Below are 26,562 nucleotides of genomic sequence, written 5' to 3'. Positions count from 1 at the left end.
CAGGTGCTGTGTGTTGTTGCATTTTAGATACAGGAACGTTGGCCTGCGCGTGGGCCTAACGCCAGGGGAGCTACTCCAGGACGGCGTGCTTTCTTTATTGTGTACTAATATAAACCTTACAAGTACAGCACGTTTATGTGCCTATTTTATCATGTTGTCCCTTGGCACATCAGATGTAATCTTCAGTTTTTATCTTCTGTGGTTACTGCAGGGGATGCTTGCTGGTATGGCCGAGCGCTAGCAGATGACCTACCTAGTGACTGCTACAGCTACTTCAGGCAGCCTGAGCTTGTTTGGTGGCCGGTTCTTGCCTAAAGGTAAGAAGTTCTTCATAGCCTCTCACGTTTGGTTGATTTGTCTTCCCTTGACATCTCCTTTGACCTAACTTAGAATAAAAACACTTCTTTTGTAAAGCCTTTTCAGAGGCCTATAGTATTCTGTTAGCATTACTACATTATTCACTGCATTCTTTGTGTAGGTTTTGTATGTGCCTTTTAGTATTAGAAAGAATCTTTGGACTGCTTGTATAGCACCTAGCGTTACAGGGTTTTGGCTTCTTCTTCTTTGGCTGCTGACTACCAAATCTTCCCTTGTGGTTGTGTATGCGCAAACATGACCAAGCCTTTTTATGGATTCAGAAACGGGAAAATTACGCAAAACTAAAAAAAGGGCCCCAGAGGAGTTTTTGAGTAGAGGCTGAACTGTGTGGTTTGAGTGGTTTCTACTGAAACTGGGGCCAAACGCAGCAGGTACAATAATCACACGGTGAACCTCTGTGCTAAAGGAAAATAGCACATCCTGAGAAGCGCAGAGGCAAAGGGGAAGAAAGAATCTCACCGTAGCCAGGGGAAACGCTGCAGTGTGACTCTTGAGAGAGGGCGCTTGCAGGTGCTGTGCCAGCTGAAGCGTGTTGGACCTGTGAGCAAAGATAACCTTGCGGTGTCTGAGCCCTGCTCTGTTCAGTGAAACAGGACTCTAGATTGTTTCTACTCAAAGAGGTGAGACCAAATAAATACCTGAATATATCACCAGGTTCTTCAAAAAATTTGACCTCCCTAAATTGACTAAAACAGTCATAAGGGATAAAATAGGATCCTGTTTTATATCTATTGTAATTCATGTTAGAGCACACCTAGCGTTCACTGAGAAAGATATGAAGCATGGATTACTCATATTCCATTAAAATATAATCTCTAAAAGGATACAGCTCATGAAGATACTTGGGTTATGTTTTTTCCATAAACAAAGAAGATGAGACTGACTTAATTACTTCAAGTTTTGCCAGGTTATACAGTCTCTTTTTAGTTTTTTGTACAGTCTATAGCTGTAGTAGTGTACGTGATTAACTTCTATGTTTCAGTCTATTCAAACAACTGTAACATTTTAATATTCTTTTAGTACTGGCTGATATTTTGAAAAGAACAAAATCTACAGTCAGTCCAGATTGAAAAGGTTTTCTAGCATACTTTAGAAGGTGATGCTCTTCAGAGTACTGAAGATTTAATTGTGTCTCAGTTACAACAGCCTTTAGAGTGTATACAAAAGACTGTGTCATTGCTGTAGTTGTCAAGGTGCCAACATCTTCAAGATACAAGCATTCTTTTATTTTTTTTATTGCCTAATAAGCAGCAGGGCTGGATCCAATGCACACTGGCCATTGCATGTCACTGCTGCCTGCTAGGTTTTTAGTACATTGTTTAATCATTATGGTGTTGTGTAACTGTCAGTACAATTCAAGTGTGCAGGGTTTATATGAATGCTCTAGAACGTGAGGATTAGTAGAAAAATACAAGTAAGAATTCTACAGTGAAGAAGGTGATTCTTGCTAGATTTCTCGCTTATTCGTTGGGACACTTGAAACTTTTTTATCTGTAGTTTACATACTGCATTTTTAAGTATTTTTTGCTCTTTTGAAACAAGGACGAGATTTTTGAGTATCGTCAGTGGCTGTTATAACTAAAACTGATGAGAAAGGTTTTATTTAAATAGCCAATGATAGGGTAGCACTCAATTAAAAGAGATTTGAAAATTTTTTCATGTATTGGTCTGATTTGGAAGCAGCCTTATGAGAATGTAGTACAGTCGTTTTCTAGTGTATTCTCTTAATTAAAATTCAGGAGGCATTTTCCTGTTCCCTGGCTTAAATGAAGTTTTTGCTGTGCTTTTGTCCAATATATGAATAGATGTTGTTGGAAGCCAAAGTGTAAGGGAGAACTTTTCAAAGACTGCATGGCTCACTGAACGGTGAGAAATATCACAAAGTGTACAGGCGGCTGTGTTCACAAGACTATTTTAAAGTGACAGTTAACTTTTCGGTTAAAGGTAAGCATGAAGGTTTTTGACTGTTGAAAAATGTTCAATACCTTACTCTAATATAACATATTCCTTAAGGTTTTTGAACAGATTAGCAAGCAGTGAGATGAATAAAAATAGAGCTAGGCGAACAAGTAAAATGGCTGATACTAGCCGATTTAGAAATTTACTGTAGCTGAGTTACTGTGAGTATAGTGGTTTATCTGAGTCATAGTGAAGTGTATCACTGCAGATGTCTGATAACAAGTGTTAAATCAAATACAAGTTAAAATTAAGTATATTTAAAAATCTGCGATCCTAACAAAAAAGAATACTTTGGTTATAGAATAATTCTCAAATTAAGCATTGTAGTTATAAGCACTAATTTTATATTTTTGTTTAAATATTCCTCCAAAGATTATTCTTAAATCTTTGTCTATTGAAATATTATATATAGAAAAGTTTCATTTTTTGGTTTTCATACTAAGTTATTATACACTGTGGCTATAGGATGTAATGTACTTGTGTGTAAGTCAACTGTGAGTAGGCTTACCTATTTTGAAATGTAAATACAGCTCAGTTATGAGTTATTACTTTTATTTACCGTATCCTAAATAGACTTAAAAACCAGTTTAGTATTGATCTAAGCATGTGAAGAAACTAAATTATATTTTTTATCTTTCTGCATCATTTGCTTTGCAATTACTATTTTCATGTAATTGCCTTTGTGAAGTGTTATGACCAGGGAAGACAGCTACAGAGAAGAATTTAGCTATGACAGGATGCCAACTTTGGAGCGTGGAAAACAAGAGAATGGAAACTATGTACCTGATATCAAATCTAGTGACCTTCATCTGTCCAAGCGGCTACATCCTTGTTTTAATTATAGAACGTGGATCTTTTCTTTGCTGATGGGAGTGAGTATTTTAAATCATGCTAAATTTTTTAAACGTGAGGGAGTTATCAGTACCCAGGAATCTGTCCTCTTTCAAATCGGATGGGGAATCACAATTTCATCATTGGTAGTATTGAATATAAATATTTATACAGAACAGAACATGTTTAGCAAATATAGCTTGTAACACCTCTTGGCTAAAGGTATTCTTTGGATACTTCTGTACTCATCAAAGAGTCTATATGAAGGCTGAATTTATCTTTACTATTCATCCTACAGCATAAACAGGGCATAAAGGTAGTAGTGGTAAAATATCACCACATACGTATATATGCACATAAAAGCAATGCTTTTTTGTACTAGCCTGATCATATACCTTCTTCTAAGATATTTTTAACTATCAAAGGTAGTTTACTTGCCCTAATAACGTTCTGGCATTAAAACTGTGTGTGATATTTAATTGCCACTTCTTTCTCTGTTTGATAGTCATGTGATTTTTTGGTAGGATCTTTATGTAGTGAGTTATTTACTTCTGTTTTTTTCCATGAACATAATAATAATTTAAATTTTTGTGTCACTGCTAGCGTCATGGAACACTATGAACTTGCACATGCACCGTGCTTCTTTATGTTCTGGCCCGTGATAATTAAAGTTCATTGCAGCGATTATGACTATCTTTTTTTTCTTCTTTCTAGCCTATGTGTTTTGCAGAGTAATTTTTACAAGAGCTGAAAAGTTTATTTCAGCATTAGTACAATAATTACTTGTTTTTGCATAATGAATGAAAGTAGTGTCTCACTTTGATGGAAACATCCGAACTCTTTTTCCTTTCTAACAATTTGATTTGCTTCAGAATCTGGAATTTCTTTTCAGACGTACCCGTACATAAAAAGAGTAAAAGCAGAGTTGGCTTTCTTTGCTTTACATCTTCTCAGAGACTGTCAAACTTAATTGTCAAAAAGGATAACTCTCTTTAATTAGATTTTTCTTCTTTACTGAGTTGTGCATGATTGGACATTACTTGTCATTAATGTTCATTTACTGAAATCATGTTGTCAGGAAGCATGAATGTTACGGTTAAATGAAAATGCAATTTTATTAGCAAACCAACCTGATAAATTCCGATTAGACTTCTTTTTTTTTTTTTTTTTTGTCCGAAATATTATAAGTGCTTAATCTCTCTCAACTCATCTGAAACACAGAGATCCGGAAAGGAAAGTCTGATCGCTAAGGAACAAAAGTTCCATACTGAACCAAACTATAATGGTTCAGGGAGCAGTTGGATACTATAGGGTGACATCGAAGTGTCTGCTGTTTGTATTCCATAACCAGTCTCAGCACAGACCGTTCTTGTGCGGGAACAGTTCAATATGCTTCAAGCCCAATTTCAAGTTGTGTCCTATAAATACCGTTTTTCCAGGGTGCCAGAATTCTGCATACGTATATGTGTGTTTTTGTGTGTGTTTATACACACATACACACTATCCTAATTTCTCTCATCCTTCTTTTGAAGAGACTTTTCAAAGACCCCTATAATGTTGCAACGTGAAAAAAAAGCCTAAATAAAACAAAAGAGCCATTCTATCTCTCATCTTCATTAACCCCTTGAAAGAATGTCTACTCAGAGAAAAAAACAAGCAAAAAGAAAAAATATTAGTAGAATATACTTGTCATTTAATATTGAGAATGTAGCTTTCTGATAATTATGGAATAAGCAGAATGGTTAGCAAAGGAAGCAGCAGGAGTTCAACATTTATGGGTGCACCACAGGACCCATAAGGCAATAAAGGCAATTTGAAGGGAGAAAAGAAAACAGGTGGAAGAATCTTCACCCATGTGTCCTAACATTATATTATTCCAGCTGTATTTCCAGCTGCCTATATGCATAACGAATATTGACAGAACCAAGCACAGAGTGTGAAGTAGAGACTTAGTTGAACTTTCTGAAGCTGTGATTTTGAAAGTTCATTTTTTCCACTGAACTGTCTGTAATTACCTTTTGAGCATTTCGTTAGCCGTTTGCCAAGTTGGTACACAATACTTAATTCAAACACACTTGTATTGTTCAATGTTAAGTCTTGGTAACCAGCAAACCATGTTCTTCAGAACTCTGCATTATTTTGATATTTTGCTTCAAAATTTTTCATGCAAAGGCAGCATTATTAAATATTCAAAAATAGCTCGATGTGAAAGAAATTATTGATTTCCATCAACTGGTTCCTCTTTTTAAAGCTGTTTTATTCATAATAATGTACATTATTTATTGCTTTGCAGACTTGCCTCCTTATTACTTCTGGATTTTCATTATATCTGGGAAATATTTTTCCATCTGAAATGGATTATTTACGTTGTGCAGCAGGTTCAGTAAGCATTCTTAATTATTTGCTGTGACTTTGACAGCAAAACCAGTAGTAAACATTTTTGTGGCTATATTTTCATTCTGTCTGTCCTTTTAATACTAACTTTCTTCATGGAAGATTCAATTTTATTTAACAGTTCATTAATGAATTTTCATCGCATCATTAAGGGAATAACAGTTGTCATAGACACTGGTTTCTGATACTGTTTTTGTTAGTCATCTCACAATAGGCAGCCATCTATCAGTAGCTTTCAGTAGTTTTTCTGTGCTTGTTTGTAAGAAAATTTGCATTGCTATTTATTTGTGGAATTTCTTAGCGAAATACTCTCAGAATGTGTTTCAAATTGTATTTCAAACATGTCTGCTGTTCACTGTGTTTTGCTGTAATATCCAAGTGTTCAATAAAACCAGAAGTTTTCTTAAATACGTTTTATTAGTACAATATGTATTAGAGATGTCTTACATTTTTCAAGGTGTCATAATTTTTACTATTTATTTAGTAAGTTATTTTTGTCTTACCGTATTATATATTTCTAACCCACACTTCAGGTTGCTGTGAGCAGGTCTGAGTTCCAAGTGAAGACGTGTACATTTGGGCGTCTGTCTGTGAGCAAGGTGTTCCACCTCCCACAAAAGATGGTGGAGTCAGTATAGTCAGAAGAGCCTAGAGAGCTGTTTGGCTGACTAACTACTTAGTGTCCAGTTACGATGGACTGAATTGCTGTCTAAGATTTTTGACTATCTTGACTGTCGGTAGGATTCAGTTGCCTAACATAGTCATGTTGTGTCTGAGAGACTCCAGGGTATCTAGGACATAAATACTAATTTTAGTGATGTTAAATGTAGGTCAGTTAGGTGTTAAGGAAGTGCTGCCAAGAATTGTGGATGTATACATTAATCTCATTACAGTGCTTCTAGTGTTAAGCTGTCAGTGCTTAGATGTACGAAAAGGTAATTGGTGAAGAAATGCAACGTTTGTTGCAGGATTTGTTCTTAAACATGGAAACGTTTTTCATATTTTTAGTATATTTTTGTTTTGCTTAAAAGTACGTTGGAACATTATATATTTGGGTAAGATAGAGTAGGGTATGTACAGTAAACTTGCTGAAGATCTAGCTCTGCCTGTAAGTATAAAGAAACATAGTTGTCAGTGAGGACCGTGGAGATCCTAGGCACAATTCTTGAAGCATAATTTGACTCAACAGATTAGTTTTACAAAGTTTTTCAGAGCTGTACCATTGTTGAAATTGACCAACCTTTAGCTTAAACAGCCCTGACATTGTCTTTTTAAAAGAGTGCGGAGGCCCAGTATGGTTGTAGTTGTGGTTTTTTTTTCCTGCTTTTGGATCACAGGCCTACTACAGTTGATTAAAACTAACAAAGGCATGAAATGCCTCTTGAAAGGCTTCTTTACTTGTCACATTGTACTAGATAGCTAGTCAAAACTGAGGGGTATGGAAAGCTGTTTTAAAACTCCTGTAATCTTCAGATATCAATTATAGTTAATGGGCTCAGACAGTAGTTACAGCTTTTTCTCAGAATTTCTGATCTTCTGCTTAAGTTGTTAAACTGCAGTATGTAACCATACCCAATAAAAAACATATCCGTAAATACTTAAAAAAAATTCTTTCTGCAGAATATTCCACTAATCTTCTCTTTTAATTTTTCTAGTGTGTTCCTTCAGCTGTTGTGAGCTTTGCTATAGCAAGGAATAAAATTAATGTGGTAAGTGTACGATTTTTATTGGCAATTACATCTTTTTTTCTGTGTTTAAAATGAGAAAGAAACTTATTCTGAAATTGTTTTTCAGATACCCAATTTTCAGATTCTGTTTGTCTCTACGTTTGCTGTTACAACAACGTGTTTAATTTGGTTTGGATGCAAACTTGTTCTCAATCCATCGGCTATAAATGTAAGTTACTGAAACAATTACTAACTAATGCTCCGTTTGTCTTTATAGAAAAAGGTGTAGATCATGTGTGATCACGTTGTTGTCAATACAGCAATGAGGAGAGCTTATCCAGTAGTAATTTTCTCTTCTGAGTAAGGCAAGACTGGAAAATTGAGATCAGAGATAAAGCCTTCTATGGGTAAAAGATGCACAGTACAGCAAACTTAGAGCAGATCAATATGGAAGTGATTTTCCTAGCTAGCTTAGAGGAGGTTAGTACAGAGATGATTTTCCTGCCTTCTCCTAGAAGTTGTCTGTAAATCCAAAAACATAAATTAGACCTGCACATGTGATCCAGTGTGATCAATTGGCTATTGACTGTAATAACTTTTGTTCTATTTTTTTTTTTTTTTGAAGGAGCAGGATCAGAAGAGAAAATCAAAAGTAAATTGGTGGCTCATCTGTAGATTGTTAGGGTGTAATTGTGCTGAAATGAGAAGGCATCCCAAACAATGCTACTTCTAGGACATTTCATTTTCAGATTAAGTATAATACTTTCTTAAATCTTGATAGTTTTGCTTTGGAGACCACCGATAAATAAACTTTTAACAAACGTTTTTCCCTTACATCAGCAACGATGCGAAAAAGGCTGTAATGTTACCTGAAGCACACATATTTCATGCTGGGAAAAGTTTTATGTTTTTCAGTTGCAACCTTCTAACATTTGTTTTTGGTAGTCTGAGCTAAACAGTAAAACTATAGCTTTGTTTTTGGCTATGATAACATTTTTTGAGGCCCCTATACAGACATGCTGCCCTGGGCTCTGTGTGTTTCTCAGTTTACACAAGCCAGAGTTCTTTGCACAGCCTTTGCTAGCTTATTGCTAGTATAGCAGCTTCCTCGTGCATTTTTCTTCCCGAGTGTCTTAGGCTGTTAGGACTCAATTAATTATATCCCAGACATAGGGATATTGGCTTTATCCCTTTTACTTTTCTTTGCTTGGTAGGGAGTTCAAATGTTAGAAATAGGTCCTTGATTCTGAGAGAGAATAGACGTATGACTGGAGAATAATCAATCTCTTTACGCTCCCTTCCCCTAGTAAGTGTGCGCATGATCACAGTGCTGTCAGGGTAATGGAGGGCCATGTCTGCCCAGGAAAGATAGGCCCAAGGGAGTCATTTTGCTGCTGCAATCAGTTATTTTATCGTTATCCCCTGTGTGACAAAATTAATTTTGCTTGTGCTCTGAAGAAGCTTTGAGCTGTTCCTTTATGTAAGAACTTTACTTTAGTTGCCTACTTTTGAAATGTTTTCCCTTCAGAGTAGTTTTTAGATTGCTTGAAGATTTGTATTATTGTATTGTTAAATATTAAAAGCTGTTGTATTTTCAAGGCAGATCAAACCATTTGGAAAAAGAGGTTATACTAGGACTAGGAAAGTGTAAGTGTCAGACATTAAATTTATAGTAAGGTGAATTAAATTCTGTATTTGTCAAGTGCTGGTGAAGTACAACAATATCCACAATACACCTTTGCTTTTTTTAGTTTTCATACTTTTCACATGCCTGTTGTATGTCACTACAATGTTCTAGATCACTGGATAAAGATAAGTCAGAATAACCAGGGATGGAAAGCTGGCTCTGAACCATTTTTGCACCTTCCTGTCATAAGAGTACCTCACGGTGCTGACTTGCTTTCCTTTTTGAAGGATACCATTATACTGAGACAGTCTCACTTTTTGGCAGCTCACTCGTTGTGGTCACCACATGGGTAATGGAAAATGGCTGTACATGTAGAATACCATCTCTTTAAATGTTCTTTCATCATCAATTTTTTCCCTTCCCATGGGAAACTACATAAGAAAACAAAATTGGCTCTGATGTGAAATCATTGCCAGTAATTTAGAAGCAGTAAGGCTCATTTAAAAAAAAAAAAGAAACAAAATGAAAAAGAAAAGATAAATCTATTTAAGGCAATTCATATTTTTTAAAAGCATACTATTAGAGAGGACATGGGTAATTCTTGGTCAGCACTACTCATGTCGATGGATAACTTTACAAAATTTCTTTAAATGGATAAATGGAATTCAAAATATAAGCCACATCCTAGACTGTCACTGTTGCACAATTCCAATAGTGTTGGATCAGTATACTAGCAACACAAAACTTTCAAAGCGTAAAGGATGTGAATTGCCGGCTGCTGCTACCCTGTTCCTTCCCAGCTCTCAGACTAAGAAACCTGCTGGACAGAAAAGAGGATGCCTGAACCTCGTGCAAGCTGGCAGCTGCAGCGAAAAGATTTCAGACCTTGAAGGGGATTCAAGTTAACTCCAAATTCAGTACATACATGTAAATGTCTCCTTGTGAGCTGAGTGTCTGTACTCCCACTGTAGTGGAGACAATCCTGTGACTGAGACCTTGAAACCCATGGTCTTGTTCACCTAAAAGTAGATGCCTAAGGCAAGATTCAGTGGCCGCAGACATCTTTTATCAGTTTATGTGGTGTGGAGTATTCTTTGTGCCTGCTGCAGCTGCTTTGGACATGTGAGGGTCTCCCATAAGTACCGTGTCATACGTGCCATATGTACTCAAGCATATTGTACATGCTTGCATGCTTGCATGTACAATATGTTTGAGTATCTCAAACGGCACTAGAAACCTGTGTTTGTAAAACTTAATCCTATCCCTAGAGACTAGTTGGCTGAAGAGCTTTTGGGGTTCCCTTCACTGGCTGTATTGTCTAGATCTCCATTGACCAGAATGGCAGCATATAGACACATTAGACACCTTGGCTGCATATGGATGCTGGAAGGTATGGGCCTGATATAGTTGCCTAACAGTGTCTGTTACCATTAGCTATGCCCTAGTTTATCCTACCGAGACTCCACCTACTGGTCCAGAAGGGCATCTGTCTCCTGTAGGTCCTCTGTCATTATTTGTCAGACTGATACAGATATCGTAGAACATCTCTAGCGTGTCTCAGATGGTACTAATGTACGTGTTTAAGCAGCTAAACTGAGCTTGGAGTGATTGAATCTTGAACTGAATTCCACCTTTCATACAGTTCCAAGGAACCACATTTGTAATACATGGTCTAGGTTCAGATCAAATTGGATTAAAGTAGTGATGATCCGCTGGGTGCTTTCTACGCAGTTACGCTCTGTGTTCATTAGTGAGGGAGGAGGATTAGGAACACAGCTTACTTGGTTCTCTTTATCCAGAGACAGAAGCAAGTGGTAGTTATAATGAGAATTTTCTTAACTGCTTAGAAATCTAACCTATTTTCCTCTGTTACGGATGGTTTAAAAAGGTGTTGACTTCTAGTGTTAGCTGTATTTCTCTTAAAAAAAAAAAATCCAAAACTGGAGATGATAATTTCACTTTGATTTAGGGCTATTGAAATAATTTTATGAGTGGAAGGGTCTATCTGATTTTCTCGATATGTCACATCAGAAAAAGATATTGTAAAGCTATCTGGACTCAAACTTGTATGTTTGCTTGGCACTGCACTGTACAGCACGGCCTTGCCAGCTCACGTCAGAACCAGCACTATGGGTCAAAACACATCCAAATCATGGGAATCTTCAGGCTAGATTAAGTTGTTCTGCAGGCCACATGTTTGACACCCGTTCTTTTGCCAAATAATATCTATTCTTCAGGGTAGCACTTTCCATAGAAACTTACCACTGTGATATTTATTGCTCTTGAGGGCTCTAGCATCGCTGTACAGTCTGTTGTGTACTGCAAGGTGTATAGTTCTAATTATGACTTCCTGAGAAGGACAAATTTCAGTGTCCCAAAAGACTCTCAAATCTACCACTTACAATCTTTTCCAAAAAACTTGTGGTGCAAGATGCATGTCAGAGAAGAACTGAAGATTTGATCTTCCCCAGGCAGGCCTGACATGAGGGAACAATATCATTCTGGTCCAAGTCATTGAGCAATGGCTTGCTATAATTGTATAGGCTCTGAAGGAGATCCAGTCTCCTTAAATTTTTGATACTTTGCCCAATAGCCTGACCTAACCACTAAATGTCTGCTTGTGCTGCCAGTGGAAAAACATGATGCTTTTGAAGGCTTATGATAGGAGATCCAGTCTGCCTGACTAACGTGCCTCTAGAAAATGATTCAGCCCACTTAAAGTAGCTATATCTTTGAGACAATAAGGAACTGAAAGGAAATGTTAAGTACTCCACTTAATCTTCTCTTGAAGATGAGCAATGGCAGGAAGAGTGGCAGGACCCGTATTTTTGCACGTTAATCTCTACAGACCTGTGAGAGTTGTGAAACTACAAAGTGTGTGCATCGGTGCTCTACTAGCACTATGTTAGTAGAGCACAGAACTAGGATTCTTGACCCAGTTTTTCTGAATGTGTTTGATTTCAGCAGTAGCCATCATCTTACACTATTGGGATTACGCTGTGGGGACTGGAAGCCTATGACCCTCCTTCCCTCCCAGTGGATTGCCTTAACCACTGGGCTTGATATGCTCCCTCTTGTTTGCCCTCTTTCTGGTCCTATGAATCGTTCATGATTTGCTGCTGTGCTGTGATTTCACATGGGATGTTCTGCTGCAAAATGCAAGAGAGTATTAGGCTAGAGAGTATTGTGCAAGAGAGTATTATGCAAGAGAGTAAGGCTTCTGAGTATTCATGTGCACAACTAAGGGTTGCTCTAGAGATTTACCAAGAACCAAGAAAACAGTTGAGCAATATACCTAATTAACAGAGGTGTCTAAATGTCATAGAAAGGAGATAGACTGCTGGATCCAGCTGGATCCCACCTCTTTCTATATTTTTAATATGGAAAATGTAACTCATTTATGTCTGGGATTCTGCTGACAGATAAATTTCAACTTGATTCTACTTATTCTGCTGGAAATCTTCATGGCAACTACTGTGATCATTTCAGCTAGGTCTACTGAAGACTGCTGTGTGAGGAAGAAAGTAGGTACCCTTAAGAATTAAGACATTCTTTGGTTTTTTAGTTGTTTTTCTAAGTAATCATTGTTAGATTTCTCCTTTATTCTGTAAGTTGACAAGTTAGTGGTTACTCCAGTATATAATTTCATGCTTCATAGTAAAACTAGGTTTGACCGATAGATAAAGGCACCATACTAAACAGTAATACTCTCTTTAGGGGTGAAGTGGGCCTTCTGCAAAGTGCAACTTTAGCAATTGTGCGGCACAGGGTTGTGTGAATATCTTACGAACAGTTGTGGCAACTGTTGTATTTGTATCTTGTAGAGCAAAACTTCATGAAATACTAGAATACTGTGACTTGTATGTATGCAAGTAATGCTGTTTTTAACCCTGTGGTGGAGAAAGTATTCTTCACATATTAAGATTTGCTGGTATCTGTACGATGAATATTAGTTTCAGGATTTGGGGCTATAAATAAAATGTTCTGTTTATCTTTAGTCAGAAGTGCTCTCCCAAATCCCACCCCCTATTTTCCACAACAGTACTTGCTTTACCTAATAATGAAGCAAATATCTGTGCTATGTCACTGCGTGTTCCAGTAAAAGTAAGTCTGCTAGACAAAATCGTGTAGAAAGCTGTGTCCTCTTTCAGTTACCGTTTATCTGTGCCAGCAAAAGCTGGAAGAACTTTGGAAAGCTGAGGGATACAGTGTGTGTTGAGATTTTGCAGGTGGAAAAGGGAGAGAAGATGAACATTTTTGTTCCTGAATAGTGGTTGTATAACAGCTGAACGGGGTCTACGCCGTTTGTTTTTAGTCTAATTGATGTGGTCTGACACTGAGGATCAGTGTGGTGTGTTGCTGTCAGCTCTGAAGAGCCAATTGGACATTGCATGCAATCAGAAGGAACTATAACAGATTGTACAGAATATTAGAAGAAATGTGTTGCTTTGCATACTTCTGATCGTGATTTTTTTCCCTCTAGAATACTGCATATGACAGTACCACCGTTTTGAGCAATGTCAGCTTTCCAACTCGAATCCTGAAGTCCTACTCTGTAAGAAAAGCATTGTTCCCGCCATTAAATCAATTGTTATCTCATTTTTCATCCTTTCAAGGACTAAACTAATTTTAAGCCAGGAAAAGATCAGTGTAGGTAACAACTGAAAGAACAGAGACAGAAATATAAGGTAGATCCTAAAATATTTCCTTTTAGAGTGTTGCAGGATAAATGATAACTACCATAGACGGGAAGAAAGAGACTACTTAATGACTTGAGGATAAATAGTTTAAACAGTATTGTTTTTCAGTGAAGCTAACAGATAGGAGCATACATATGTATAATGAAGCTGATCTTGTTTTCATTTATGCCAGCTGGGGTTTTGTCATATTTCACGTTTGCAAAACGTTGACTTTGTGCATATCTAATATCATAAATGCATTTTTCTTCTTCCAATAAGTGTCTTTCTATGTGCAGATAGAACGTTTGCTGTTCAAATGCACTGTTAATAATTTGTGTGTTCTACGTTGTTCCAGGTAATTGAGGTGATTATTGGAATTTCATCAGTATTTGGCGGAATAATTGCTTTGAATATGGATGTTCTAGTGTCAGGTCCATATCTTTCAGTAACATTCTTTTGGATCTTAGTTGCCGTAAGTAGTGTGAAGTGAACATAATCTTTTAGAAGAATGTCTTTGATTTTGTTTTTTTTTTTCCTCTCTAGCATGATGTTTATTTGGCCTTAATATGAATTGACAATTGCTGCTTAACAAATAAATTAACACTTGATTATGCTTAATATATTATGCAATATTCTTGTTCCATTTCAGTGCATAACGCTTTGGTCCTTATAACATATTCTGATAAATTTTCAGTCCTCGATTCAGTAAAATGGAGATGAATAAGGGTATTAGAAGTATTAAAAGTGAAGTGTTTTGTCAAACAAGTCCTAGTTATTAGAATATTTCTAGCTGCAAGATAAAAAGCTGTGTTTAGTTTCAGCATCACAGAATTCTTAGAAAATCACTTTCTGCCCGTTGGCCTTAACTATCTTACGAGCCTGAAACTGTGGTTGGTAATCCTTGTCACTAATAATAGCCTGTACTTTGGAGCTGTGGATTCACGAAGCATGATATGCTGCCCTGCTTCCCACAAATGGGACTGGCTGAGAAAGAAGGCAGTGAATACTAGGCTTTATATGGCTCCTACGTCTGGAAAATCCCTTAACATGAAGGGGACAAGATAACAGCAAAGTACTTCAGCATTCAGAACTCATCAAGTTCAGTAGGGTTCATGAAACTTTCATGCAGAAGTGTCAGGTTATGTGGATAATACTCCTATCTCAGTATGTGTAGGTTTAGTACATGATACTCACTAAATGCAAATTAAATGGAGATTCATTTTATCTCCATTTAACTAATTGATTCCTAATACTGTCATAAAAAACATATGGTTTTACCTTTTCAGGAAGTTCAGGATGTGGTCTGTGACTAGTGGGAATCAATGTAATTCTGTTGTAATTTGTGTAATTTTCAACTAGGTAAATATTCATTTTGTTTTTTTGTTTTTTTTGTCTTGTATTATATTTAGTGCTTTCCAAGTGCTATTGCAAGTCATGTAGCTGCTGAATATCCAAGTAAATGTTTGGTAAGTGGGTAAAACCTTGGATTTTGTCATTAGAGTGGAATAATACTAAGAAAGCCTTTCTCTGATAGTGAGCAGTACACATATTTGTCCATTTGATTCTGGTTTTACAAATTGTAAGCTGATATTCCTGAAAAGGAATCCAGCAGGTCCCTTGGAGACTTAGTTCCAATGATTCTAAAAAAGAAGTTAAAAGATTTTTTTTCTGTATTGGTTCCTTCATAAAGTTTTATATGTTACTGTATGGAATGGACATACTTCATATGGTACATCCAAACGTGCTTTCATGATCCTGAGCTGAGGTGCCTACCCTTCTAATATGAAGGTGCGTGCAAGGCTTCCAACATGGTATGAGAATGAGACTGAGGTATATGTCTAGTTTTTCCCTCTCCAGATCTTCTTCCCGTTCCTTTTCCCTTTCCCCTTTCCCTTCTGTTATGTGCCCTGGTTTACAAAAGAAGAAAATCAGGTGTGTAGGCTGCAGTGGACCTAGAACATATTCTGAACAAGTTCCTGGTGTGCATGACTGGCAACCAGGACTGAGAATGTTCAATATAGTGCATTTGTCCCTTGACTGTCCCGGATGTGTAATTAAGTCTCCTTAATACATCTGTTCTCAGTTACAGTCGTGCAACCATACTTAAGTCAGTAATGATGCATGACCACAACTGAAGTCAGAATTTTATCCTGTAGGATGATATTTGAATGAAAACTAGGCTGCTATTGTATTGCAATAAATTTGCCTCGAAGCACTCAAGTCTATTTGCCTCGTTATTTTAGGTTGTAAGCCTGTAATACCTGCTGTTAATTCTCATTATTTCATATGAACTAAAAAATGATCCTTCTGTACTAGGTCTCTACATTTATTATTGTTTCCTCTACGTGTGTGTGAAAGACACTTAAAATCAAATGAACAAAAAAACCTCATCCATCTTAAAAATGGAAAATGAATTACAAAACAACAGTGTTTTGGCTAGGAAACTTAATTTATTCAAAATTTTGCTTCTGTGTCTTCATACAATGTGGATAGCTCTTAAGATTTGTCTAGTGTAATTGTAGTCCCATATTTCTGTTATGTTTGCTTCAAGGACATACGGCTCACAGACAAAAAATATTACTTATTTTTTTCTTGTTTAACATTTATTATCTTATTTTAATTAGGTTGAGGTCCTGATCGCCATTAGCAGTGTCACCTCTCCGTTGTTGTTCACAGCTTCTGCATACTTATCCTTCAGTATCATGCAAGTTGTTGACATCTTTAAAAATTCCCCACCTGCTGTTAAAGTATGTATTTTTATGCAATTGCAAAATTAACATCTACCTATCAAAGTAGGATTACAGGGAGCAACTCAAGAATGAATTAGGGAATATAAGAAGATGAGGTACTGCATTAAAGAGACTGAATAAAACATTACAAAAATTATTCAAAACCTCTTATTTAACTGAAGATAACTGAAGAGATAGCAAGAACGCTAACTCTGCTACCACCCTAGATTTCTAGTGTAAAGACAATGGGATATTGGTCTAAAGAATCAGTAAAAATAATGTGTAATATTTTGGACTGCTCGAGGCTTTTATAAATTTGTATATATAAAAAAAATTATAAATTGAAGTATATAAATTCAAGATTCTAGCTTTACTTGAAGAATAAAGTTTCTGTATGCGTGATATTTACTAACAGGTGGCATAATGGGATTGTAAACTTACACCTGAAGTTATTCAAAGCCAAGACTGGGGCAGAGAAGAAAGGAGTTTGCCAAACTTAAGGCATTTCAATGTGAAATGTTACCAGTGCATCACTGAAGAGCTTTCTAGGGCTATAGCCTCAAACTGTTTAGAGACCAGAGATGATGTTAATAGGACCATGTACAGGGACTGAAATGCTGTTAGAAATAGTGTTAGAAGTCTACCCATTTGTACCCACCCCTCCTTAAGTTCTCTTGTAATTTGAGAACAAGAGAGTGAAACTGTTGATTAAATTGAGGTCTTAGGGACTGGAAATCCAGCTTTTGAGTATGTGGTCCTGTTCTGACAGTGGACAGTGTGTTATTGGACCTCGGGAGGTGGCCAAGGATTGTGTGCTCTTGTTGCAAGCGTTGGAGACAGAAGACCGAATTGTCTAGACTATTGGCATGACCCTGTAGAGCATTTCTTACGTTCTTGTGGCACTGCATGTCCAGGAGCAGCAAGAGTGGGCTGCTCTGCAAATGAAGATTCACACACAGGAGCTGAAGGTGACAGCAAGGCAAAGAGAGGCAGTGACCTCATTGACAAGAGACACAATCCCACAGTACCTGAAAAAGAAGAAAAAACAGGTCCAGCCACAGTAACTGGGTTCAGCCTGGTGGCCAGCCTGGCCAGTCATTTTGGCCAGTGATTGCCAAGCAAGTCCATAGTAATGACATAGGTTTGAGGTCATGTCATCAAGGCAAAATCAGAATCAGCACAGTACAAGGCCAGGCACAGGCACAGCTGCAGTGTCGCTCAGGCAGGGACCAACAGCAAGGGCCTAAACTTAAATGCAGCTCCTAAGCCAAAGGGTGGAGGCTCCAAACAAGGCTTCTAACAGTTTTCTTACAGTTCAGCTGTTTTCACAAGAGTCTGATTCCAGTTTACATTGTTCAGACCTGACCGTAAACACTAGCAGCAAAACCCCCAGGAAAGGGGGAAGATGTTGATGCATTCAGGACCCGGACACTGTGAGTGTTAGGATATGGAGGAAAAATGCAAATCCACAATAACAATTCTTTTGGTAGCAAAACTTTGATTGCGAAAGTATTGATACCACTTTGGCAAAATGGATACTTTGTTCAGTGATTCCCATTACAAAATGGAAAATTTCTGAATATAGCATGTCAGACTACGATGTTTAAGCATATTGAACAGTACCTTATTCTTTAAATAGGTATCTGATTTCTGTGAGGTTCTGTGGCTCTTTCTGTGGCATTGGTAGAGCTACAGCAAAACATTCCAGTGCTCAGTGCCCTTGATGTTTTCTCAGCTGTTTGGTGCTCGGTGCTGTAGCTCTGTCTTCCCAAGGCTCTTTCCAATAGCTACTGGCAGTCTGCATTCTCTTTTCTGGGGCAATGCCAGCAGTAACCTGTGAGATCTGAGTGTATTTGAACCAATCTGGGGGTACTTGCCACAGTGGGATAGGTAAGCCAGGCTTGCTTCTTACTTAGTCTTTGCTAAGGCTCTGATACATGATGTATTTGATCTGAGTAAGGCTACTGGAATCTAGCCTGGTCTGAAGCTTTTTCACATCAAATGAGTTGTTATCACATAGTGAACACTATTGGGCAGAGGAGAACCCTTTTTAGGATAAGCATTAGGCAGAGCGACTGAACGACATGAACGATTCTTCCAACTGGTACTAATTAGAAAACAGTGTATATTTTGGAGGCTTAATTACAGCTATAGTCAGAGGTAGTGAGCTGAACTACTTGCACAAAACAGGACAGAAGTATTTTTATTACAAATGCTTCAGCTAAATTTACTCTAATGTTCTTTTACCATAAATATTAACTAAATACCATGAAGTAGGAGTAGAACTACATGCAAAATTAAAGGAAGAAAATGTTATTTTTGAAATGAAATGTTATTTCATAAAATGAGACTGAACTTTTAGATTAGTCTTGGATCAATGAAGAAAACCCAAGAGGGCAGGTCTAGTCAACTCATAATTTTAGAACCCTAGATTTTTTCTTAAATGGGAGCAGGAGGAAAGATGTATCAGTAAGTTGTTCAAAGACCGGGTACAGGCCAAAGTGTGAAGTCTGTTGAAAGCTGTAGGGAGGAGATAGAGAACAAGTAATAAAGATTTTTACAGCCTTTTTATGTGAAGTCCTCTGACGGGAAAAGATAACCCAAATTTCTGGTTTAATTCAAACTCAAAATTCAGCCCAGATTTTTTGAAAAGCGTGTAGAAGTACGTAAATGTATCAGTGGTACTAACTGAAAGTTGTTCTTTGATTTCACATACCTTCTAGATTAAAGGAATGCTCCTTTGAACATTGAGAAAACAAGCTACTTTTTTGTTTTCTTGTTTTCTTAAAGAAAAGGACAGATACCCAGTTACATCCACCAGACTGTCCAGTAATCTAGGTGGTAGGACACCTGTCCAGGATGTGAGTGACTTCATGTTCTGATCAACAGGCTTTTGATTGTTTTAATGTAGATCTCTCTTTCTCTCCTCTTAGAATTATTCTACTTCTGTAAAATCAGGTTGAGACTTAAGTGTGGTCTCTTACATTCACAGTGAGCTTTCCGATCATTATGTTGAAAAGATGGTTTCTCTGTAACCTAGCGAATGCTTAATTATTTATTCAAAGAGGAGAGACTGAGTTCAATGGGATCCAATGGAAGGTAAGAGGTTCCGGTACAGTAGCAACTTGAATCTGAGTCTCATGTGTTCTAGGGAGTGTCCTGGTCCTTGAGGTATAGGAATCTCTGTGCTTTGAACAAAATTCTGTATTTTAGATGGTGATTTCCTTAATTCTGTTCTGTTTCTAGAGGAAAAGATCATTTGATAAATTAACATTTCGTTAAAAATTCCCACTCAGTTCTAGTCTGAGAAAAGGCAGGCACAGTTTCAAGTTAACTTTTAACTGAAGCTTCGTTTTGAAGTCAGGTTTAAATTATATTTTGAGGTAAAAAATGAAATCTGGATAACAAATCTCCAGAATGTGGTAGCGTGAAGGGCAAAAAAGTATTTTATTTGAGTGGTTAACAAGTATCTATGTATTTATTTGTAGCAATCTTATGATGTGCTCTTGTTGCTTCTGATGCTGATGCTGCTAATTCAGGCGTGCCTTACTATTGGCACTGTCATACAGTGTGTGAATTACAAGACGAAAATGAAATTGCATGATTCATCATGGACAACTTCACAGATTAAAAAACAGGAATACAGAACAACAGAGGTAACCGTTTTTTACCCTCTATAAAATGTAAAAAAATCTTGTTTAAAACACAATTTTTTGCAATGTTTTGTGTTACTTAAGTCAGATCGTAATTAAAAGCTGCCCTGTAAAAATGTAAAGGCGTTAATGTAGTGATGAATTTCATAATGAATAGAGTAATATTTTGTTTGTAAAATGATAACTGGGGCATAGCAGATTCAATATCTGGAAATACGTGACAAGTCTGTTACAAGAAAAAAACAGTTGTAAGGGTAAAGCTCCCTTTGTTCTGATTGTTTGTGTTATGGGCTCCTAATTATGGATGAGGACCATCCGTGTACTAAGATAAAGTGATAGTCCTGCCCCACAGGATGCAGATCCATAATGGCTATGTATTTATCAGTATGAAGTTATATAAAAGATGATGGGACCAGCACCTGTATGTTCTGATAACAAGGTAGGCATCTATCAAGAAAAGAATGGACTTAACCTTTTTAAATGCAAGCAGAAGTTTTGGGCTATGAAATGAGAGTGCTCGATCTAGTTGTACCGTTCTGAGAACTGCTGTGGGAGAGTGAGTTTACTAACCCAATTTAGTTCTGCAAGCTCCCTAAACTATGAATGGAAGAGTTGGGAACCCAGAGTGTAGGAACAACAACGCTCGGCATACTAACTGTGCCAGGTAGCATGAAATGGTGAGCAGAGGAGGGTTTATGCGCTCTCAGGTCTCTCCATGTCCTAACTACACTATTGAAGCTGGTGATCTTAAAAGATCAGAACTCATCCTCCATTTCCTTGCTGCACTTCAAGCTATTCATTCATATGTTCAAGCTATTCATTCAGATACAGCTTCAGCACATACTTTTCTTTAGAGCCTAGTGGTGCCAGTATTACTGATACTGCTTTTCATATAGTTGTTCGGGGCTAGAGTGTGCATTCAGAGACTGAGGAAACACATCTTCAATGCTTTCTTCAGCCTGTGTAGGTCAACTACATCCAACTCCTAGCACGGCACTGTAGCCCTTAGGCTTTCCTCATCTCTGCTGTACAGAACAAAATGCTGCTTAAAGCCTGGGAGAGAGTAAGTGAGCTGGAGGCTTACTGTATAGCCCAGCACTGGAAAGGCAGAGTACTGAATTCAGTTGCCCTTCTGGAGACAGCATCTCCATTAACATGATACTGGGTAAAAAGCTTTGAGAGCAGAGACTGAAATTCAGTCCAGTCATTTTATTGCTCGTAATGGAAAGTGGAAGCTGTGGATATAAGTCCCTTCAGGCTGCTAAGGGCGTTCGGTGTAGGTCGGTAATTTTCGGAATCTGTGCCCTAAGAATTATGTTTTGTATAAAAGGTGGAGCACAGCAGCACTTCCGCAGCTACCACTTAACGTTTTTGAGTATAGGTGGTGGCATGGCTGAATCGTCCTCTTCTGAGGATTTACATAAGCATGCCTAGCTTATGACTTGCTGAGGAGCTAGGTGGACAGTTTGTCCAGAAAGACAACAGCTTTCTAGCTTATTTGGTAACATTTAGACACATTAGTAATGTTAGGGGCGAAGGCTTCGGTTCCTACAGCTTCTTAGGCATCTATTGTTGCTAGGCAAGACTCTAGTTTGCTTCCATGTACATAAAAAAATCCTAATTGAGTTGCACTGTGGGTGATTACTTCTGATTTTGGATTTAGGGATATAGGTGCTAGGACTTTTGAGTCACGCTTTCACAAACATCTTGAAAAAATGTCCTAAGTAACATGTTTAAAACAGGGATTTGGGCAAATGTTATTGACCCAGATATCTGAATGCAAATTACATTATTACAGCTGTGTATTACAAGTGTGTACTGTACAATAGACAAAATTACAGACTTTACAATGTATAGAATATTTTAATAGCTCAGACTATAGGTATTCCTATTTATATTCCCGTGGATTCTCTCAGATATTTACTTGCTTAAACCTCAGTATTTGCATTGTTTCATGTTTCCGTTTGTCTGAAATATGTTTTCTTTTAGGTTTCCAATAATACCTTAAAGGATTTTGACAAAGACAAAGCCTGGAGAGCAGTTGTGGTGCAGATGGCTCAGTAGTATGGATTCTGCAAATGCAGCCAATACAATACAATTCAGTAAAACGACTGTTTAAATTAAGTCTTTGAAACTTTACAGTTTATAGACAGCAATATAGTTACAGCAGTAGGAGCCGATGAATAATGCAGTAAATAGTATATCTTTCTAATAATTTTGAAATACATTGATAATATTTTTAACAAATCTATCTTTTCTGTAAAGGACTTCATTGCTGTTGATACCTGTATCTTAGTGTTGCTTTATAAGATTCCTTTGGAAACATGGTAATGAATCGCATGGATTTATGCTGTTAGCAAAGTTTAAATAAATAAATATGACTATATGCAGTAGGTTTCATGTATTTGCAAGAGATTGTTATAACTGCAGTTGTGCAGTCAGAGTAACTGATAAATGCTTTTGTAAAGTTATGAGTACAAGTCATAATTGATATTTCTGCTTATACTTCACTTTTGTAGGAGTTGTAAAGTTGTTTTGCATCTCATTGCTTTTATATAAAATAAAAGACTTTGTTATGTGGACACTCAGAATGTGGATTGACATCATAATTGGGGAGGTAAAATCCGAAAATTCTCTCCCATTAAGCTTCCATTTCTGGACTGTTTAAAGGGGTAAGGGGCTTTTTCTTTCATCTGTTGTGAAGAGTTAATTGTAAAACCAAGTGGCCAGACAGAATCTGCCAGCCAAAGCGAAAAATAGCAGCAAAGAAAGAGGCGATACTACTGATCTGAAGAAAATATTTTCACACAGGAAAATGTGGTTTTAGGTATGTTACTTTTCAAATCCTTATTTTCCTCACTATCTTCAAAACTTAAAAATGTAGCTATCCTTAAACAAGGGATATCTCCTATACAGATTATCCTTTCCTCCTAGCTGAGTTACCTGTGTGAATGAGTAGATTTAGGACAACAAAAGGATTTCCATATTAATAGGCCTTTTAATTTAACTAAGGGTAGTTGCTGACAAGGTGGGTTTTTGTTGTGGTTGTTGTGTATCTTTGAAAGATTCTAGACTGTGAAGTTCACTCTTTAATCTGAAATAACCCAAACCATTTTTCAGGGCATACTGCAAAGCTCATTTGTTTTTGTAGCCTTTGAGCAGAAGTCGTCAAGTGAGAAAGAGGTATGTACAGCGCAGGTGGAGCACTTCAGGTACGCTAGGAGGTTTTGGTTTTGGAAAAGCTGACATTTTTTATGGCATTTTAATGTATGGTGAATACCCTTCCAAGTTTAGAGCAGTGCCTCTTAAGACCATTTATACAGCAGCCTCTCCATAAACCTAAAACATTGGGAAGTTTTGTCCAGGCTAATACATCGTCGACTACAGGATGCAACTGCTGTTTCCTTAAGTATTGACAGATCTCTTGCCTTTAGCGGTGATACTGGTGTGAACGTTCACAGAAGTACATTATTCTTTTGAAAGTCACAAAGAAATAGTGAGAGGTCTACCTAAAAATAAAAAATAACATCCAAACAGCTTTTTAAATCTCACAGATGGATTGAAGGCTGGAAAAGGGTGTAGATACTGTAAAGCTTCTTCATGGATCTTTTTAGAAGGAAGAGATTGGGAGTCATATTTAGAATATTTTGAATGCATTTTGACTGTTTGTTTTCCTTCATGTGATAACATACTTGCCTGTGTAAAACTGAATCTGTATCTGCATCTTTAAGAGGTATCTTTTGTGTCAAATAATGATTACTCTGGCTATCCAGAAGTTTGGATCTAAGTAGATACAACTTTTAATACGAGGTGAAGAGAAAAGAAACTACAACAGGATGCGACACATTCTTAAGGAATTTCCTTTCCACAAAAAGCCTACATTAACAAGGTGCTAAGAGTCTTTAAGGTCCTTTGACTCCAGTGGTTTGAGGTGTTCTCCAAGCAAGAAGAACAGGTACTGATTTTTGCTTTTTCTGTCAGGAACGGTCAGAAAGAAGCTAGTAACAGGGCATAGTAGGGAATATTTACCTTTCTTTTGGGAACCTCTAAAGGTTTTTTACTAAAGGGCCAGTTCACCCATCACTGTTGTAATGCAACAGCATTGCATCAGACTCCTGGATGTTTTAATAAGAGCTGAAGAAAACGACATTCATCGAAAAGGAAAAGAAAAATAGGCTAAACAGAATGATTAAGTTAGAATTTGAATTGAGCCTGAAGTAGCAGTTAGGTATGTCACTATACCCAAGGTTTTTCTATCATTTTAGACTCAAAAAGGGGAGGAATAGGTGAGAATAAGAAGAAGTCATTATAGAACTACCAGCCATAGGTTCTCCTTTCCTGTGGAGACACCCTCTCCGGGTTCCCAGCCTGGCCACAGGTCCTTCATTGCATAGTGGGGACTATGCAGCATGCCAGGTGCAAGGCCTCTTCCCCCCACCCCTGGTAATGAGGAGCCCTGCCATGGATACTGCTGCAGAGGTTAAACTTTCTAATCCAAAGCAAAAAAAGAAAACCTTGGAGGTAAGAGGCCTTTAAAGCAACAAAGTAGGGCTAGCAGCCCTACACGAAAAGCCTTTCTCAGCTGGAGAAGGCTTGGCTGTAAATCTGACTCTGCGGGCAAACGCTTTTGTAATTCAAAGTGACTGCCTTCATGCCCCCTGCTACTGCCCACCCTTCCTGGCCAAGTGATTTTATATGTTGGTGTTTGACACAGAGTAAATCTCTTGATTGCTCGTAACACTAATTACTGCATGCTGGTAGATGATGCACTTCCCCAGCACAGCTGGGAAGCCTGTGGTGTGCCACCTGCCCGGAGTGGCAGTCCGTGGAGGTCACAAAGGCAGCGCTGGCCTGGCGAGCCCCTCAGCCACAGGGGCAGGCTGCTGCAAGAAAGGTTGGTGGTGGTTAGGGACAAATCTGCTGAGGATCAGCAGATGTCAGGAAGCTACTGCACAGCATCTTAAGATTTCCATGTATAGGTAACTCCATAGGGCGCTTTGATTCAGCCCTCTTGAGAGGGGGGAAATAGCTGCACAGGAAGTGATTTTGAAGTAAGGACAAGGTAATGGTGTAATTTAAGGACTGGTTCTATTTGTGGAACTAAGGCCCTATTTCTTCTGGGTATATTGCAGAAGTGATGTGACCTGCCACGGTTAAAAATCTAGGACTCGGAACTGTAATTAAGATTACTGAAGTGGTCTCAGTGGGCTTAGGAGACTCAATCCTTGCCATAAGCCTAAAACGCTAGACTGAACAACTCTGTTAGTAGCTACAGACCGAAAATATGTTTATATTACATTTAAGACTGGGCAGGAACCTAAACCTGGGACAAAAATCACAGGCCCTTCAGGGGTCAATGTTGTGAGATAACAGTGCATGTGCCCCATTGTGAGTATTTCTGTTTGGAGTAGAGTGGAGAATGCCCTTTCCTGCCTTACTGGGTTTCAACAGAAAGATGGTTATATGCTACTGCTTAGCTAATACCAGGAGTTAGAGCCTTAGCTTAAAAAAAAAAAAGAAAAAAAAAAAAGGGCCTAGCTAAAATCTATAAATGAATAAATCTGGCTGAAGCATCTTCTGAAAAACAAAACGTGGTGATCCACTCCCTCCCAACAGGACAAGTAGGAACTGTTTCAGGTGATTTTGTGGATCCTAATCTAGGGAACATCTACACATCTTGAGACTATTGCACTACTGGGAACTGTTCGTACCCTGAATCCGGTGGGTGAATCCCTCCTCCGCTACCTAGCTAGGAAAGCAGAAGAGGAAAAAAATCCTCTTGAAGTGCAGAGGAATTTGTCCTTTGTGATGCAGCAGGCAGATTTCTTGTAGAAGCTCACCAGGGACAAGAACGTACAGTTGACTGTTTATATATATATTTTTAAATTTTGTTTTAACCTGCCTCGTAAGAACAGACAAGAGAGGAGGCAAACTCTGCAGTTAGGAGCCAGTTTATCGAATCTCACCTTCGGTGCTTCTATCTGCTATTTTTCTCTTAGGATGTGTGTCTAGTTATGGTTAAAAAGTGGCATATCTGTAATTTTGTTGGATCTAAGCTACTGTTGTAAACCTGGACTTAAAATGCCTTAGATGCTCAGTTAGAATGAGAGATCTGGAAGAAATAGTACATTGCCTACAGCACAATAGGAAAACAGACATCTTTTTGTACCCAAAAGGATCTTCCATGTAAAAGGATGGTGCATACATGCTTTTGGATGTACATATATTATATGTTATGGTGTGGGTAGTTTTGAGTTGTTATGAATTTTATAGATCTTTTCTAGCGTTCATCTGCAGCGGCTGAGAGGTGAGATTTTTGCAAGTCACCTGAGCTGCCCTAAAGAGCATGTCGAAAGGGATTGTGGGTTCTGGCCATGACGCTCCCCCTCTTCCCTTGTACAAGCTGTGACTGATATCTTATTAAACTGGCAGCAAATTAATATAAAAAATGAATGGGTTTCTGCTGATTGAGTTATCTGGCTTCGCACACGAAAAGCCCTCTTTAAGATCTTGGATATGATTTTATCGGAGGTAGATCAACAGAGTAGAATTTGACTTTTGTAGGTACTTCTTTCCTTTCTCCCTTTCCATTACATCCCTTACCTATGTGTTCCTTAGTCAGGTGTCCCTTCTCTTCTCCCTTCC

The 26,562-nt window shown here is 37.8% G+C and overlaps 1 protein-coding gene across 6 annotated transcripts; it reads left to right on the top strand.

Annotated features, from left to right (window-relative positions):
- On the top strand, positions 1-22,499 carry MLC1 (modulator of VRAC current 1). Of its 6 annotated transcripts, XM_068931287.1 has the most exons (14): positions 1-101; positions 212-317; positions 2,184-2,322; positions 3,026-3,209; positions 5,462-5,551; positions 7,218-7,271; positions 7,357-7,458; positions 12,279-12,380; positions 13,340-13,411; positions 13,891-14,007; positions 14,945-15,001; positions 16,160-16,282; positions 19,753-19,920; positions 21,907-22,499. In XM_068931287.1, exons 4-14 carry the CDS (start codon positions 3,030-3,032, stop codon positions 21,979-21,981), a joined length of 1,140 nt encoding a protein of 379 aa, XP_068787388.1. In that variant the 5' UTR covers positions 1-101; positions 212-317; positions 2,184-2,322; positions 3,026-3,029; the 3' UTR covers positions 21,982-22,499. The 6 variants fall into 6 exon arrangements, with proteins under 6 accessions (XP_068787388.1, XP_068787390.1, XP_068787392.1 ...); XM_068931289.1 differs by lacking the exon at positions 2,184-2,322; XM_068931291.1 differs by lacking the exon at positions 5,462-5,551.
- Positions 22,500-26,562: the final 4,063 nt, after the last annotated feature.

The sequence above is a fragment of the Struthio camelus genome, chromosome 1, assembly GCF_040807025.1.
Source record: "Struthio camelus isolate bStrCam1 chromosome 1, bStrCam1.hap1, whole genome shotgun sequence".
In the NCBI taxonomy this organism is placed as follows: Eukaryota; Metazoa; Chordata; class Aves; order Struthioniformes; family Struthionidae; genus Struthio; species Struthio camelus.
This window is presented reverse-complemented; position numbering and strand designations above follow the sequence as displayed.

Excerpts from the sequence above, each read along its gene's own strand:
- MLC1 (XM_068931289.1), top strand. The coding sequence starts at position 3,030 with ATGACCAGGGAAGACAGCTACAGAGAAGAATTTAGCTATGACAGGATG. Across the intron at positions 5,552-7,217 it reads TACGTTGTGCAGCAGGTTCA|TGTGTTCCTTCAGCTGTTGT; the intron begins GTAAGCATTCTT and ends TAATTTTTCTAG. Across the intron at positions 7,459-12,278 it reads TCAATCCATCGGCTATAAAT|ATAAATTTCAACTTGATTCT; the intron begins GTAAGTTACTGA and ends TTCTGCTGACAG.